This window comes from Podarcis vaucheri (assembly GCF_965113315.1).
Source record: "Podarcis vaucheri genome assembly, chromosome: 9".
Classification (NCBI taxonomy): Eukaryota; Metazoa; Chordata; class Lepidosauria; order Squamata; family Lacertidae; genus Podarcis; species Podarcis vaucheri.
This window is the reverse complement of record NC_138767.1, coordinates 23,779,965-23,797,884: the sequence shown is the minus strand read 5'-3', so window position 1 is coordinate 23,797,884 and position 17,920 is coordinate 23,779,965. Positions and strand designations below refer to the sequence as shown.

At 42.6% G+C, this 17,920-nt stretch overlaps 1 protein-coding gene across 2 annotated transcripts in view; it reads right to left on the bottom strand.

Moving 5' to 3' along the window:
• Positions 1-17,920, bottom strand: part of TET2 (tet methylcytosine dioxygenase 2) — a 78,525-nt gene that overhangs the window by 7,547 nt on the left and 53,058 nt on the right. Inside the window, exons 2-8 of one of the 2 annotated variants that reach the window (XM_082236891.1) lie at positions 12,475-15,910; positions 9,004-9,094; positions 7,362-7,455; positions 6,558-6,766; positions 4,393-4,543; positions 2,835-2,924; positions 898-1,035 (exon numbers count right to left, since the gene is read on the bottom strand). In XM_082236891.1, coding sequence (XP_082093017.1) covers positions 898-1,035; positions 2,835-2,924; positions 4,393-4,543; positions 6,558-6,766; positions 7,362-7,455; positions 9,004-9,094; positions 12,475-15,865 — 4,164 coding nt within the window. In that variant the 5' untranslated portion in view covers positions 15,866-15,910. The remainder of the gene's footprint in view (positions 1-897; positions 1,036-2,834; positions 2,925-4,392; positions 4,544-6,557; positions 6,767-7,361; positions 7,456-9,003; positions 9,095-12,474; positions 15,911-17,920) is intronic. The other variant, XM_082236892.1, reaches the window with a different exon arrangement.

Genomic DNA, 17,920 nt, shown 5'->3' with positions numbered 1-17,920 from the left:
GTCAGAAAGCAAAGTGATGTCCAAGAAAGGGGAGGAGCTCACATCCAGTCAAGGGTGACATATCTGCCTCTTCAAATGACTGAAGCATAGCAACACCCACCTAGTGCCATTCCGGCGCCCACTCGAGAACTATTGATGGTTTTATTTATTACATTTATATCCCACCTTTCCTCCAAGGAGCTGAAGATGGCATTCATGGTTCTCCCCCTCTTCATTTTAAGCTCACAACAACCCTGTGAGGTACGACAAGCTGAAAATGTGTGACTGGCCCAAAGTCACCCAGTGGGGATTTGAACCCTGGTCTCTTGGGTCTTAGTCCAACACTCTAACCATTACACCACCCTGGCTGTCTTTAGAAGGTTTACTGAGGACCCGTAGTGATAAAGGGAGAGAAGGGACACTGGATTAGTTGGCATACCCAAAACATGCTGTTGGGAGTTGAAGCACACGACTTTCTGAGAAAGTCCTTTGGTTTTCTCAGCTTTAAAGGAATGTGCTTCCTCTGCCTCCAGCTGGGAACTTTAAGAGTCTCAGGATTCAAATGAAGATGTCAGATTCTGCAATTTTTGCAAGTTAAACGTCCCATTCAGGAGCTGATTATAACCACATAGCTCTTGAGCTTTCCTAGTCTTATATTGTTTCACTGTGTATAATAAAAGCAAGGCTAGGAGCAAGGATTTTAAGAATGAACCCTGGGAATCTCCATCATCTTTTAATTAAAAGTCTGGAGGGCTTCACATTCCTCTTCATATAAGCATTTTGTCGTTCTCTCTCCCTATCCCCCCCCCAACAGCCATCATGTGCCAATTTAATAGAAATACAGATTATGAAAAAATAATGAACTTAATAGAGGAAATTAGTTCTGCATGAGTACGGCTGCATGCATCACTGACTTACCAGTGTGCTGCCATTCTGCATGTTATGCAAGTCCCTGTGAGCATGAGCACAGAAATCCAGGCAGGCAGTGACCCCTGAGAACGGACGGCCTTCTTTTAAACCCAGACGGCACTCGGGTGCTCTGTGTTCATATTCAATCTGAAACAAAACAAGCGCACACACGCATTACAGAAACAGTCTAATTTAAAAATGATGTATTATCCCAGAGGAAATCATAGTCTCAGCTGTGTTGATTTTTTTTTGACCTAGCTGGATTATTTTGATTTGTCATGTGGATTGCAGGGGCCAAGTAACCTCTCTGGGGGTATATCCATTACAGCGTTGAAGTCAAAACCTTGTAGGGCAAAGACAGTGACGGAAGACCACCAGACTCCCTGAAGTCAGCACTGCTAATGAACTACCAAGTATAAGACCTCAGGGATGGCCCAATGAGGAGGCAGAATGAGACAATGATGTCAGGCATATGGAAGTGGCAAACTGGCTCCCTTAGACCTCCTCCTTAACTCATTACTGGGCAGGTAGGCATGGCAATGCATTCTGGGTGAGGTGACCTGGAGAATGCCAGTGGCACTGCTTTCTGTAGCAGCTAGGAAGCCTGCTTAAACTTTTTTTTAAAAAAGGTGCTTGTTGCAGCTTACAAGAAACTGTAATTTTGTTAGTGGGCTTTCTACATGCCATGTCAAGCCTGAGGAATCTTTCCCTCCCCTCCCGGTGGTTCAAGGAGCCAGGAGAAAACAAGAAAGTATGATTTATTCGGTCACTGCAGTAACAGACGAAGAATTCCCCGTTCGCATCCCGAACGGAATGCAAGACGCGACGGCGCATCCGCGGGTTGCATTTCGCCACTACTGCACATGCGCGTGACGTCGTTTTGAGCGTCTGCGCATGCGCAAGTGGCAAAACCCAGAAGTAATGCGCTCCGGTACTTCCGGGTTGCTCCGGAGTGCAACTCGAACACGCTCAACCTGAAGTGCATTCAACTCGAGGTATGACTATACAGGAGGAAAGAATCAGCAGCATTAAAGAACCCCAGTCTTTGGGTTCCCACATTGCAGGGGTGCCAACTTGAATAAAATATTGAGGGGCCCAGGTAAGCCCTGCCTCACATAACTGAACACGGGATGTGGTGCACGCACTTGAATGGCAATGCACATCAACTTTGGGGCAGGGGCCTCGGGCCCTTCAAATATTATAGGGAGGGACGAAGGGACCTTGGCCCCTAGGAGGTGGCTCCTATGCCACTTTTATGCAGAATTTGATGGATTTAAAAAAATATCTATTTAATAGAGATTATGGGATAGTATCAGATGTGTGTTGTAATCAATGTATTGGGGCAGTTCAAAGTATATAAGGAGCATCTCATGGAGCGACATTGTACTGTGTGAAATGAAAAAATCCCAACCTAAGTTTACTAGCAGAGTTAATTTTTTGGACCACTGCAATCAGTGCCATGAAGAACACGCAAGGCAAACTGCTGCCAGAAGCTGAGGAATTCTGGTGTGGGAAAGATCTGAACCTTGGGAAGTCCTGGGGAAGTCTTTCTTGGGGATTTGGCCATTACTTTCAATACAAGATCAGAAGAGGTCCCAAATAACTCCTTAACATGTTTCATCCATTGTTCGGCTTCACATAATTAGAAGTAATTTTTATCCCACTTTCCTCCATTATCATAAGTACATTTACAACAATTCTAATTTGCATTAGTCACAGCACACAGTGATCTTAGGAGTAGTAGCTATTTCTAACTAATTACTCTAAAATAAGAAGCATGTGGTGTTTAAATGCACTCTAAAGATGTCTTTCAAGCTTTTTTAAAACTTCAGATTCCCAAGGTCTCTGCCAAAGACTTATTATTATAATGAAACTTAATGTGATTGCAAAATAAATCAGGTTGTTTTAGTGTTGATAACTAGCACTCCATCCATTTTTTAGCCTACCTGGTTGTTATACGCATCAGGTGCCAGTTTCTTGTAAGTGGGTGCCATCAGAGTCGAGAGAGTTTGCAAATTGGACTCCAGCTTTTCTTCCTGTTTTTCAGTAAAGGAGAGATTTCGCGTGTTAACATTCAACTGTATTAAGTTTACATTGTAGTCCTAATTATCCATTACAAGCCAAAAAAAGGGGAGATGGAACAGAGATATTGCAATAAAGTTATTGCAGATACAATACAGTGGTGCCCCGCAAGACGAATGCCTCGCAAGACGAAAAACTCGCTAGACGAAAGGGTTTTGCGGTTTTTTAGCTGCTTCGCAAGACGAATTTCCCTATGGGCTTGCTTCGCAAGACGAAAACATCTTGCGTTTTTTGCAAGTTTGTTTCCTTTTTCTTAACACCGTTAATACAGTTGCGACTTGACTTCGAGGAGCAACTCATAGAACGCGGTGTGGTAGCCTTTTTTGAGGTTTTTGGTGATTTTTGAAGCTTTTCCAAAACTTTTCTGACACTGTGCTTCGCAAGACGAAAAATTTGCTAGACGAAAAAACTCGTGGAATGAATTAATTTCGTCTTGCGAGGCACCACTGTATTCAATGCTAGTAAATTGGGGAAACACAGAGGAAAGTTAAGGTTATGAAACAGAGGAATTATGAATTTGCAAATGAACCAGGGAAACTGCTGGCTTGGCAGCTTAAAAGATGAATGAAGGGGGAATGGAGAAAAGATGAAAAGTGTGTTTCTATGCATGAGAAGGGGAAGGAGGGAGGGAAAGGGTATTCCGCTCACTTCTGACTTTGAGTCCATCCATTACCTGCATTCAGGCCCCGCCCACTTCCCCCTAAAGGAAGGTTCCTCACCTTCCTGCATCAGACAGAAGAGGTAGATGGAAACACTTAGAAATAAATGCCATTCTAGGGCGGAATGTTGTACTTTGACAAAACTTAAGACCATCATCTGACACTGTGAGTCATTTTAAAAAATTGAGTCTTGTCTTATCATTCATTCATTCATTTCCAACCATTTTCCCTGACAAAGACTCAAGGCAGCTTACTGATAAAAACAAAAACAGCTAAAATCATAGGGGGGGACCAATAATTTAAAAACAATTAAACATGGATAGGATTAACATAATAGATAGATAATTTAAGGATCTTTACAAATTTTTAATATGCGGAGAATAATACGTGTTGAAATACCAGAGAGAGGAGCTGAGGGAAGTCTGGGGTGGTGGTGGTTTTATCTTGGGGAGGGGAAAATTGGGGGGGATGAAGATGATATGTTTTTGATAATTTGTTATGTTGAAATTCCTAATAAAAATTATAAAAAACTCTATATAATCTATTAAAACCATGCAAAGGATTACAATAAGAAAGCACCAGCCTTTATATTCAAAGCAGTCAGTTCCAACAAGAACACCTGCACCTGCTGGCAGAAGGACAACAACGAGGGAGCCCGTCTTAACACCTCTAGGGTGGGGGTTCCAAAGTCTGGGAGCAGCTACCACAACTAGAATAGAAATGCTTCAGAGAGTGCCACACATGCCACCTATTTAGTCCCTACCTCTCTTGGATCATCCCCCAATAGTTTAAACTTCCTTGGGATCTTGCTTCTGGCAAACTTGCACCCATTGTAGTACATACTCCACGAGCAGCCGAAGGAAAACGATGCGCCACAACTCTCAGGGTCCAGGCCTTGGCATGCGCAAGTTCGCCTAAGAAAGGAAAGAACTGCATTTGTAGCAACCTAAAAGCATAGTGTGGACACCTGCAAAGAAGCCCTGCCTGGAATTTTTTTTACACATCATAATGTTTTTGCAGCTATATGCACTAAGCCCAACTTCTGCACTCCCTGAAGAACCATTCAACAGGCCTTTAATAAAAGTTTGTAGGAAAGGAGAGCCGCCTTTTGTCCATGTGTTTAAGGAAGTCTTGGCCATGATATTGTTGCAACCAGAGCTAACAGCAGCCAACTGATCACCTTCTATGAAAAGCCTTTAGTAATACCAAGAGTGGCTGTAAGTGAAGTCAATTGCTTGTGTTCTACCTTCATCTATAGATATTTGATACAGAAGCAAAACAACAACCTTCTACGTGTGTGTGTGTGTGTGTGTGTGTGTATGAAAGTGGTTTTCTTACAAGCTTCTGAAAACCAGCAGTTCACATTAAGGTTGCAATTCCATACATACTGTGAAGAAGTACTGCTCAACTCAATGGGACTTGTTTCTGTGTATTCATACATAGTATTGCACTGTAAACAATTACTTTATTAAAAAATGGAAACCAAAGGAAGGCACCTTAGCTCTGAATTATATTGAATAGGTCCAGAGATCCCATGAGTGGTGGGACACTCATGAAATGCTTCAGCTGATAGGAGGTAAGGTGATGTCTACTGACTCTCCTCCTGCAACACCTCCACTTCCCAAATTTTATCCCAGTGCTTTTGCGAGACACCCAGAACATTATGGGCACAAGCCTGCTGGGGGGCTGCAGAGGGAAAGGAGAATGGCCCCAAATCACCTCCATCTCTTTCCATCTGTAGGAGGACCTGCAGATCAAAAAACCCTTCTGCAAACAGAAGGACCTCACCTGTTTGTGGAAAGGCCATGCTGGAGCCAATCCTACATATTCACAAAATTCTAATACAACTGGGCCAGTCGTGCAAACCCAGCACACCATTTTTACCATGCCTTGGAAAGAGGTACCATAGAAGATTGGTCTTCTATGGTCCTGTCTTTGTTGGTATTGCAATGGGTCTTGTTAAAAGCCACCAAAGCACATGGCCAGATGAGCCATACAATAATCCCACCTGTCTCACTAAAACTGTGTAGCTATTCAGGGCACTGAAGATGTATAATAAACACATAGTAAGGGCTAATTTGGAAAGACAATTTATGTCTTAGGGAAGCTTTTAATGTTTAATAGATTATTGTATTTTAATATTATGTTGGAAGCCGCCCAGAGTGGCTGGGGAAACCCAGCCAGATGGGCGGGGTATAAATAATAAATTATTATTATTATGTCTATTGGAATACATTTCCATGAAACCATATGAGTTCCTTAGGAAAAGTGGGAGGGGAACACCCAACAGGAAGTTGTCTTCATAATATGACTGGGGCTGCAAAAACACAATACACTAAAAATACATTCTCCTCCCACTAAGAATCCTGGGAAGTGTAGTCTACCCTTCCCAGAGCTGCAGTTCCCAGCACCCCAACAAACTTCCCAATATCCTTTTTTGTGTAGAGGGGGAAATGTGTTTTAAATGTATGGCAGGTATGCAGACTGGGTAACTTCATTGAGCTAGGCACCACAAATGAAGCTTGCTCCCTATATGGTACTCTGTGTACTGGGCGGAATTTGTTGCAAGAACTTTGATGCAGCAAGGAACATTAAAAGAATCATGGTAGACATGGAACTCCAACCACTCATGCATATTGTCCTGGCATAGTCCCAAAAGGGGTGTGCTACAGAACTGAACGTGATGGGAACTGTGGCAATGATAGAAGGGAGGTGAAATGGGCTCTCTTTTAAACAAAGACAACTTTCTTGGTTACTGACAACATAAGGACAATAACTTCAGTGAGACCAATGACTGATGTCAGCTAAAAACATGAAAAAAAGAACATAGGATGCATGACTTTAGTCAGAATTATTGTTCCTTAAATCTAGGCATTCAAGTTATAGCAAGATCACATTTTGAGAGAAACAAGTACATACTTCACTTACTCTTCATTTAGAGCACAGCGACGGTTTGTTAGCGTGCCATACTTCCTTAAAGTTTCGGAGAGTTCGGAATACAGCTTGTCTGCTAGGCTTCGAGAAATTCCTTCCCACACCAAGATAAGCACTACTATCACTGCCGTTTCACAGCTGTGGCCTGCACGTTCCCGTACCAAACAAAGGAGTTTTTCTTCAGTGCTACTTCTACGAATCACCTGCAAATACCCAAAGAAGTTTTCTGGTTTTTAGTGAGATGCAAAATATGATAGAATGTCTGTTTAAGAAAGACATTTATGCTCATATCCAGTAGCACAGTTTACTGCAGTGTTGTGCGCAGAAGGTTTTAGGTTCAATCCCTGTGATCTCAAAGTACGGCTGGGAAAGACTCCTGCCTGAGATATTAGATAGATGTCAATCAGAACAGACAAGACTGGGTTAGATGGATCAGCACCCTAAATAAATACAAGGCATTTCCCAACTTTGGGAGGCCTTTAATTGGAGGTACATTTTCAACATACTAGACTTTCCTTAGCTCAGTCCAGTACTATTACTAGGTTACATTTCATCTTTGTATACATTTTGTTTTGCAAATTTTGCAGTCTGTGTTTAGGTATTTTTTTATATATATCAACTCATTTCAAAGTTATAATACCTCTTTTGACATCTATCCTAGGTCAGAGGCTTAAAAAAAAATCAAAATGGTAATATTCTCTTTTAAAATGATCTGCATATTTACAGCAAACAAATACTAGTATTCTTTCTTAAACTTAAAAAATATATTTTATATGATCAAGTGGGAAAAAGGCTTACCCATTTAGCTATAGGACATCCTTGGGCACTTTTGCCTTCTTTCCCCGTATAGACAATCCGCTCTATCCTTATGGCTTTGCCTTTCTGTCCATACCTTTAAAAATCCAGACAAATGAATTAAAGTAAGTGTTAACATTTGATCTGAGCAACAGAGATTCACATGCAGTGTGTGTGTATATATATATATAGAGAGAGAGAGAAAGAGACAGAGAGTTGAGTCAGTCTTGTGCCATTATTTGTCCATTCTTCCTCAAATCACATCCTTTACTTGTAGCTACTATGTGTATACACGACGCTTCAAGAAACTCGCACCATACTTTGCAAGAGACAATACGTTCATTGAGATTCCTGCATTTACAGGGGGTTGGACTAGATGACCCTCAGGGTCCCTTCCAACTCTACGACTCTATGATATATCTATCTGATCTCCTTGCTCAAAAGAATAAAGGCATGAAGTGTCCTTAGAAGAATATTAAGACCTGCCCTACAGGGCTAAAGCTATTTGTATCGCATTTTTAGCACAGCAGCTCTAAGAAAGAAGAAGCTTAAACATTGAACTAATTACCTGAAAAAGGACTCTGCTCATCGCTTACATCTGATAATCTAGTGTTTTATCATATCCAACATATATGGAAATGTAAGTATGCAAAGGAAAAGGAGGCAACGTATTGAAAAAAGGTGGACTATGCTTTAAATTTGCCGCTAGGTGAACAAAGGCCTTCTTAAATTGGTGTTGAAGAGAAACAAGACCTAGAGTCCAGAATTTAGCTAATTTCAATTATATGTGTCTTACATATAATGAAATATCATCTGCATATAGCATTTGTTTGGCTGCCGCTTGATTCTAACAACACAGAACAGGGGGAAAAACTTACCCCGGCATATATATAAAAAAAGGGTACTATGCTGTAGAAATAATGACCAAGTTTCCAAGCCAAAGCTGGTCATTTATTCCTTTATTGCAGGCATCTCCAACCCTTCGGCCCTCCAGATGTTTTGGACTACAATTCCCATCATCCCTGACCACAGGTCCTGTTAGCTAGGGATCATGGGAGTTGTAGGCAGGTTGGGGATCCCTGCTTTATGGAATTCAATGGATGGTACTAGATTCCTTAGTGTAAATAAGCAGAAGGAAGATGAACTCTTAATTGTGTTGTGGTTTTTGTTTTGTTTTAGTGGAGTAGCCTGCTTGAGGTTTTCTTTCCTTGAGCTGCATATGCCTTTTGCCATCTCCCCTATGTACCTTGGCATGTGTAGTGGCCCGACTGGGAATGCTAGGTCCTTTCCTGCTTTTACAGTCAATGCCAATTCGCTAATTTGGCAGGCTGGCCCTGTTCCTGGCATCTGCCTCAGAGCGGGAAGATCAGGACAGCAAGCCAGCCGACCTGTCAAATGTTGTCGTCCTCCAGTGAATAGCACAGTGCCCTGTGTTGGCAAAGCAGGAATAGCCAGCCTACCAAATAATTACTTGGGAGTCTGCAATCGTGGTCTTCTTTGTGTGCAAAGACCGAGGGTGTGTGTGTGTGTGTGTGTGTGTGTGTGAGAGAGAGAGAGAGAGAGAGAGAGAGAGAGAGAGAGAGAAAATCCTGACATGCACAATAGATAAATTTTAATCTGCCGTGTGCCTTAGCAAATTCATTACCGTTCTTCCATTATTTCTCTAATAGCAGCCACATTAGGGCCGGCTCCTAGATGGGTGTAGAAAGGGCCTTCGTCTTTTTCGATAATCTGTTCTGTTTAAAAACAAACAAACAAACAAACAAACAAACAAAAAGGTTAACGCTGTATGCTTTTGAAGATGTCTTTAAAAGGTATTACATAGTAAAGCATAGGTTCACCTTATACACATATTTTGCTCACTTCAGGAAAAAATTCTAAATGAAATCTGTAACAAGACCTGTTTGCACTACACATATGAGTAAAACCAACCCCAAAGACTCTTGGCAGGTCATCTGTGCACCAGATCATTCATGGACTGATAGTAGGGCTAGGGGAAGAGTTACTATTTTCACTTGGGAATAGTTTTTTTAAAAGACTTTAAAAATGCAAATAGGGAATTATTGTACCAAACAAGAGAGTGAGCAATATTTGGGGCAGTTCTAATGCATAATGCCAGATGAACGATTATATATATATATATATATATGCTTTCGTAGATTTTCACGGGTACAGGAATGCAGGTTTTGGTGTCTTCGGGTGTCTTCCCGTGTAAGAGTCGGGGTGTCTGTGCGACGTTTCGACGAGGTCTCACTCGTCATCTTCAGGCTGGTGCTTTCGGCTTCTTGTTACTGGAACAGAGCAGAGTCTGGTGTTTGAGTTCCTATAAATACTGTTGAGGGGTGTGGTGTATAGCCTCCAACGTTCTGGGCAAAGAGGAAGTTCCTAGATTAGTGTGCCTTTTCTTCTTTTGTTCCTTAATTACTTGAGGGATATCTTGGGTGATTTCATGAGTGATATTCAGAATATCACTGGGTGGGTCATTAAGTGTAGATTAGTTGCTAAAGCTTTCGTGTCTTGACCTCTTGAGCTTGTGAAGAGTTTTTCTGAGAAGATGGCTGTGCTGCATTTAGTTGTGCTCTGGCTTGGCTTCGTGTATAGGGGCGAGCTATGGTTTTGTGCCTTGTGCCAGCCAGATCTGTGTAGGGATTGCAGGGGGGTGCAGCATCCGGAGGTGCCACTATAGTTTGGCTACTGGATGGAGTCTGTAATATGTCTGTGGAGAGGGTCTGGGTTTGGGTCTGGTGTGGTTGATTGGTGACGGCGTTCTGTGTGCCTCTGGTTCTGGTGTCGGTTTTTGTGGGGAGGGCTAATTTCCAGATGTCTGGCAGGCGGGACGTGTCGTCACGCTTGTTCATGTTGTGAGGGTGTTTCTCTATCTCGATGGCTTCCATGATTATTCTCTTGTGGTGATGTTCCATGTTAAAGAGCAATTTGGAATCTGCAAAATTAATTTCATGTCCTGTTTCTTTCATGTGTTGGAAAAGAGAGGAAGTTTTTTCTTCTTTTTTGACGGCATTCTTGTGTTCTGCGATACGTGCATTTATTCGTCTGTTTGTTTGTCCAATGTACGTGGCTGGGCAGACTTTGCAGGGTATTTCATAGACCCCTTGGTTTTCCAGCTGGAAAATGACCCACCCAGTGATATTCTGAATATCACTCATGAAATCACCCAAGATATCCCTCAAGTAATTAAGTAATTAAGGAACAAAAGAAGAAAAGGCACACTAATCTAGGAACTTCCTCTTTGCCCAGAACGTTGGAGGCTATACACCACACCCCTCAACAGTATTTATAGGAACTCAAACACCAGACTCTGCTCTGTTCCAGTAACAAGAAGCCGAAAGCACCAGCCTGAAGATGACGAGTGAGACCTCGTCGAAACGTCGCACAGACACCCCGACTCTTACACGGGAAGACACCCGAAGACACCAAAACCTATATATATATATATATATATATATATATATATATATATATGGCATGGTTAATACAGTTACTGTAATAGGGGTCAATTAGGATTTTCTCTGTTCCCGTTACCATCAGGAATCAATAAAAGTTATTGCTGTGGAATAGCTAATGGAAGAAAATCAGATAGGGCATATTCTCTACTTTTGATATGTCAGCACCTCTGCTTATTGCTTTTTTGGTGCAGAAATATTGGAAGGTAAAATCCCTTTATTACATAGGCAAGAAACCTATGACCCTCCATATGTTGCTGTACTACAAGTCCCATTTTCCCTGACCACTGGCCACACCGCCTCGGGCTAATGGGAGCTCAAGTCCAAGAAGAACATCTGGAGAGCCACAAGTTCCCCATTTCTGCTTTATTACATCTGGTTCGACCATAAATAAAGGTTGGAAATGAGTCTAGATTTTCATTGATAATATTAGCCTTTTAGCTTTGCAGCAGTTCCTGCTATCTATATATGCACCCCAAGGCTCAGTTATTAAATTTTTTAAAAAGGTAAATTGGGGTTCAGATAAATTCCTTTAAAACCATCTGTTGAAAATGCAAATGCCTCAGTGTGACCGGTTCTATAAAGGCAGAGCAAAGTTTAGTACTATGCGTTGAAAGATTCTCATGCATCTGTGTCCATTATTCTCATTGTGGTGCATACATGGAGGACGGCTGTTCAGGCCCAAATTGCATGCATCTTGAAATGTTTCAAATAAAATGGGGCATGGGGATATACCAAAGGGGTGTACAGTAGAAGAGGATGCTAAATGTCCTGCTGCTCTTCTCTACTCCATAGCCAGATGCCAATACAGAGAGAGAGAGCCCACCTTGAGAAAAGGGCAGCGGCTGTAGAGGGAAGGACCACAAATGGGAGGATTCAGAACCCTCAGACCATGCACTTATTTAATACATTAAATCACACCTCTATTCCTTTGTGGCACTAGGCCAAAGGTCTTTTATGAAGACGTTATCTTTATTATGTGCAATTTGGTCTCAAGTCATTCTGCAACAACACTTTCCCAGTGTCCTAATTCACCATGACAAAACTAGATGCAATTTCCTCATTTTACTTGCACGGGTTATTTCAAAGAGACAGTTTTCCATTCTGTTTGCCTAGGAAATCATCTTGCATTTCTGGCCTTGCTCAGGCGATACCTTCAGAGGAGAAATCATACCTACAAGAATCTCAACTCCACATTTCCCTTCACCTTGTCCAATCACACCCATATAATGTGCTCAGAATGTAACAAACCAGCCATCTTTTTATGCCCATATTTGATTGTGGGGAAATCTAGACACCATAAACCACTCCCAAAGCAAAGTGGAGAGTGGAGTCAGGATGAATCCATAGCCAACCACATGTTGTATAGCATCATTCAACTTACAGTATTTTCCATGAAGGAAACTGAAGGACAGAGTGGCTGGAACTGCAAGAGCCTGAGATACTTATAATTTTATGGATAAGAAATTCCAACCTGCGAACTGAGAAATGCAGTTTGGGACATTTATTTGAGAAGACAAGGGAAGTCTTCCCTATAGGAGAAAGGGGAGGAGGGTGACGTGAGGAAGGGAGGTGGCTGGGCTTGGAAAATTATAGTGGAATGGTATTATTGTATTCATTTAAAAACAAACTCTGAAACATCAAACTCAACTCACCAACGCAGCTACAAGATGGGAAATCGTACTGAGTTTTGACAGGTGTGTCCAGTAGGTTTTTCACAGGAGTATCTAATAACTTGGAAGGTGACTCTAAAAAATGATTGAGAGCTGTTCCAGCAGCCGTTCTTTTGGTTGGTGTTTTTTCAATGGAATGAATGGGCTGTTGATCTAAAGAGGCTGCGTGGTTGTTGAAATCTGCAGCGGCGGAATTCCTTGACAGAATAGTGATGGGTCCCACAGTTTCAACTTTCACATGTTTCGGTGATTTGATAGTAAGGGACTTGTGATCAAAGGGTGTTCTGACCTGAAACTGTTTCAGCTGCTGTTCCATGGTTTCGATTATACTCTTTTGTTGCATGTTCTCACAACCAAAGTGCTGACTCTCTTGTTTAATTGTTTTTTTCCACGCTTTGTTCTCCATCTGCCCAGCTGATGGAGGGGTGCAGACATTCAACTTGGAGCCAGCTTCTGCTTTAATAGGCTTGTGTCCCACACCGTGACAGGTGTCAGATTTGTTTTGTTGTTCTTGCCTGTTTAAGATGTGACACCTGAGAGCAGCATGCTTCTGAAAATCCCTTTGAGGTTGAGTTGGAAGATGGCAGCCTCTCTGATCAACTCCTGCATGGGACGCCGATTGCTGACTGTAGGGTACGTACCTTTGCTGAATCTGGGCAGGTTGTGGGCTACACATGTTGCTGGTCAAATTAGAATATCCCTGTGTTTGCTGGAAGGGTAGTTGTCCAGCTGAAGTTGGTGGAGACTGGGAAGCTTCTTCCTGAAAGCAATGGGGCACATCTTGTTTGGGGGCCATACTATGTGTGTAATATTGCATATGCTGTAAGTCATGAGTTACATTTTCTGCAAAGAGCTCAGTGTTCATAGGGTTTTCTTTTTTCTCAGAGACTAAGTGCATGTTGTTCAAGTAGGAATGCTTCATAACAGTATTTGCTTTGAAAGCATGATTGTAAAGGGAATCTTTACTGTTCATATCGGACACCGGTCCTGGCCTGACCTGGGAGTTTTGCATTGGGAAGTCAGTTGATTTGAAGTAATTGTTTGCAGTTTCAAAACATTCTTCCAATTTAAGCTGACTGAAAGATGCCCCCTCTAGCTGCTGCTCTTGTCTGCTTTGGGAATGAGGAAAGGTCTGAGGAAGTTCTCTGCTCTTCATGTGCAATGATTGCTGCTGGGAGCCCATGGTTAGCTGTGGACTGTGTGGCAACTGTGTTGGCTGGGTCTGGAGCATCTGTTGCAATATATGTGAACGGAGGAACTGTTCATTTTCCAATGGTGGAAGATTTAAGTGCTGTGGCTTCATCTGTGACTCCAGGGACTGTTCATTGTGGTGTTCAGCTTGCGGCTGAAAGTGGAAGTGCTTTGCATTTTGCTGCTGTTCGTGGGATTTGAGCATAGTATCCATCTTTGTAGGCTGTGGTGAGTGCTTTTGGAATTGCATTTGCTTCTCAGCTGTAAGATGAGGTGGCAGCTGTGTTGCCTCACCCTTGTACAGTGCTGGTATCTGCTCACATTGTGTGATGTTTTGGAAGCAAGTTTGCCCTGTAACCTCCTTTGATGCATTGGGGCTCCCAGGATATTGTTTTGGATGGGTCTGATCAGCTGAATTTGACTGAAGCTGAAGCATTGTCCTTAAGAGCACCTCATTTGATTTTTGGGGAGACTCACTGGGGCGGAAGTGAGGGGAAGATATTCCTGTCCAAGATGTCTGCAAGTGAGGGTGTGACTGATGCATCTGGTTTTTCACCAAGTCTTTTTCATTGCTAGTTACGGTCTCCTGGTTAATTTGGCCCAGGAGATGTTGATAATGTTGTTGCAACTCTTTACTGCTTCCTGCTATTTCTGTGTCTTGAACCTGCAGCTCCAGTTTTGACTGCAGTTCATCAGGATATTGTTGCCTGATGCCTGATGCCATTGCAGAAAGCATCAGATCTCTTGTTTCATTGCCAGTCTGTTGTGAAACCTGAACCTCTTGTTGAAGACCCTGTTGAGAACTAAGTGCTTGCTGGCAAAGGCCAGGAATTTGTACTGCAAGCTCCCCCTGCTGCTGCTGCTGCTCTCCATTCTTCTCTTTCTTCAAATGAGTCTCTTGACTTTGGGTCTCATAATGGTTATGCACTTCTGAAACACTCATGGAAAGAATGCGGTTTATTTCTGGAAGAGGAGAAGAAGCTGCAACAGGAGGTGGGCTGAAATAACTCTTCTTGAACATGGGGTCTTGTTGGAACAAAGCACCATTTTCCTCTGCTGGCTCTGCTGGTCTCTCTGAGCTATTGTTATGAGCTTTCATATTGCTGTTGGGATTTAGTGAGAAATCTTGACTGGGCAGTGAGAAATCTTGACTGGGAACCTGCCCCATGTTTCCTGGAACATCAGTATTCTCTGTAGGGGACTGGCATGCATTTTCGGATTTTTGCTGCTCCAATTGCAGTTCTGGTTTCTGAAAAGTGTAGCAGGCTGGCAATGTGGATATCTTACTGCCGTCTTCTGTGCTGTGGACTTCAGTGGCCACAGAATCTAGCACCTGAGGCAGCTCAGAGTTTGAGGTTTGTGGGGAGTTGATCTGCCCTGAGGTATGGGATGAATGTGGTGTGCCACAAGTCGATTCATTAGTAGCCTGTGTGTTTATGGCATTTGTAAGAGATGTGGTTTTCTGCATTGCAATGGACACATGATCTGGATTATACTGAGACAGCGTTTTCTCAAGGAGTTCACCATGCATGTTTTCCATAGAAGAGGCAGAAACTATAGCACCATTAGGCATTGACACCGCCTTGCTCTTGTAGAGCAAGGCAATGTCCCTGTTGTGGCAATTCATGTTTTCGCTCTCCTGTTCATTCTGAACCTGGGGAGCAGGAGGAGTTTCTGAAGCACCACGATTGTTTTTGGAGGACTGTATGAGAACTGAAGCTGCATCTTCTTCCATTCTAAAACCCACCAAGTCCTCCTCGCTGCATGAATTGGGAACACTCGGTTGATCACTGCCATCCAAAGAGGTTTCTTTCCCTCCTTTTGCTTCTTCATCTTGTCTAAGCTTTTTGTTCTGGTGAAGCCCGTACAGAGAAGGCTCGCTGAAAGTGCGTTTTATCCCACCATTTTGCATATACCTGCCACAGTCTCTCTTTTCTTGCAGAAGGTCTGGGCTTATTCTGTTATTTGCATTTCCTCTGACAGTGTGCTTCATTCCATAGTTGGCCTTGAAATGCAGCCACGTGTGGTCGCCATTGACTTCAACCTGGCCCTTCTCTGCTGGTGGGCTCCCATTCTGTAGCTTCACTGACAAAGGCTCTCCCTGGCAAACATGAGAAGGATGTGGTATTAGAAATGGGCTCAAACTACTGCCTTCAACATGGCTGGTTCTATCCTGTTCCATCTGGCCTACTCTGGGGCCATCCACAAGGCTGCCCTCCTATTGTATCTGAAAGAGAGAATGGGGAAGGGGGAAAAATCCATGTTTATTTGATGCACACTACACAAACCCAGATGTCAATTAAGCACTTCATCTAATGCACTTTCCCTTCCTAGATCAAGAGCCTCATGGAAATTGTGACAGTCTAAAAGTGCTGGGATATACTGTATTTTTCGTGTCATAAGACGCACCCGACCATAAGATGCACCTAGTTTTTAGAGGAGGAAAACAAGAAAAAAAAATATTCTGAACAAAACAGTGGATGCGTGATTTTTGTGGTGCAGGCTATGTGATCTGATGGTGAATTTGGGGTGACCCAATGCAAAAATCCTGAGGATCCATGTGGATCCATGCTTTGTAACCACATTTTTGCGCCATTGAGGCCCACCGAAACAGCGGATGTGTGATTTTTTTGGTGCAGGCTATAGCCATGGACATGCTATGCGATCTGATGGTGAATTTGGGGTGACTCAATGCAAAAATCCAGGGCCCACGCATTTGCTCCATAAGACGCACAGACATTTCCCATTACTTTTTAGGAAGAAAAAGGTGTGCATATACAGCTGTGCATCTTTCTTGGAGAATAGGAACTTGTATGGGAAGACTCTAGAAGGGGTCAAAGAATCGCAAGCTCTCTTTCCAAAAGAGATATATTACAATCAATGCTATAATGGAACTCAGCAGCTCTGAGACTGAACAGATGAATATATATATATATATATATATATATATACACACACACACACACACACACACACACACACTCAAAAGCAGTGAACACAGCTGGACAGATGTTCACTCTTTCATCAGGGGAGAAGACAGCACTAAACAGCTTTGAGCATTCTGAGGTTCCAACATCAAAGCTTACAAGAGCACCCACAGAGAATTCAAAGTCCCAAGTATGTCTCTGAATACAAGTTGCTGAGAATCACAGTTGATGTTGAGGTGGAGCACTGCTACACTCAGGTCCTGTGTGTGGCTTCCCATAGGCATTGGACTGGCCACTGTGAGAACAGGATCCTGGACTAGTGAACCTTTGGCCTGATCCAACAGAGCTCTTCTTCTATTTGGAGGTCTGTGAGCTCCATCTTGGGACAAGCCGAGTTTCAAATCATGTGAAGTTTGGCATTAAAAACACTGCTGCTAGTGAAATGGGATGTGAACGCTTCAGTATGATTAATTAACACCTGCTTGAATTATTAAAACAGGATATTTGCATGCAATGATTGCAGCAGCAAAGCCACTCTTTGAAAATGTCACCTATTACACAGACTGCAGCAGTAGAACAAGATTGCTTGCTCCCTTTTCTGTGTGATGTTTGAATGCTGTGCTCCACTTTCCATGGTTATTTCTGCCTTGTAATGTACAAAGTAGAAGAAAACAGAAATTCAATTTTTTTGCAGTTATCTAAAATGACCACATGTGAAGAAAAAACCAAAACGTCTTAGAAAGTCCTCTGTATTAGATCTCTGCATTTAATAAGTGAGCTGGGGGTGAGGCATTCCACACCCCAAAAAAATCCCATTAATTTTTTTCACTTGTGCCCTTTATCTAATATTGGGCCATAATGACAAACCATAGGTGGAGGTGGAACTGTAAATATCAAAGTATGTCCCTCTGCAAGTGCAAGCTTTCATTCCACACAAGCTCAAAATTCTGAATTGCATTCATACAGTGCACATCTGTATGGTATGGTAAGCATGGCGATACAAAATAATCCTAAATAGATCCCCACTTTACTGTCCTTCATGGGACAAGAAAGCAGCTGGAGGAAGAGAAGTGGGCAGAGGCCAGAGAAAGAACAGAGAGTGGAGGGATGTTATTTTTGCATACTTGTGACCCTGTGGGAAACTCACTAGACCTGCAGGACCCAGGTATGGAAAGTGTTATGTACTTAAGTTCTCACCCTGGGCCAGCAGGGGGATACTGTAGATAGTTATGCAAAGGAAGGATCGAAAGTGACGTTAAGTGATTGGATAGTTTGTATGCAAATGAAGGATCGAAAGTGACGTTCGGTGA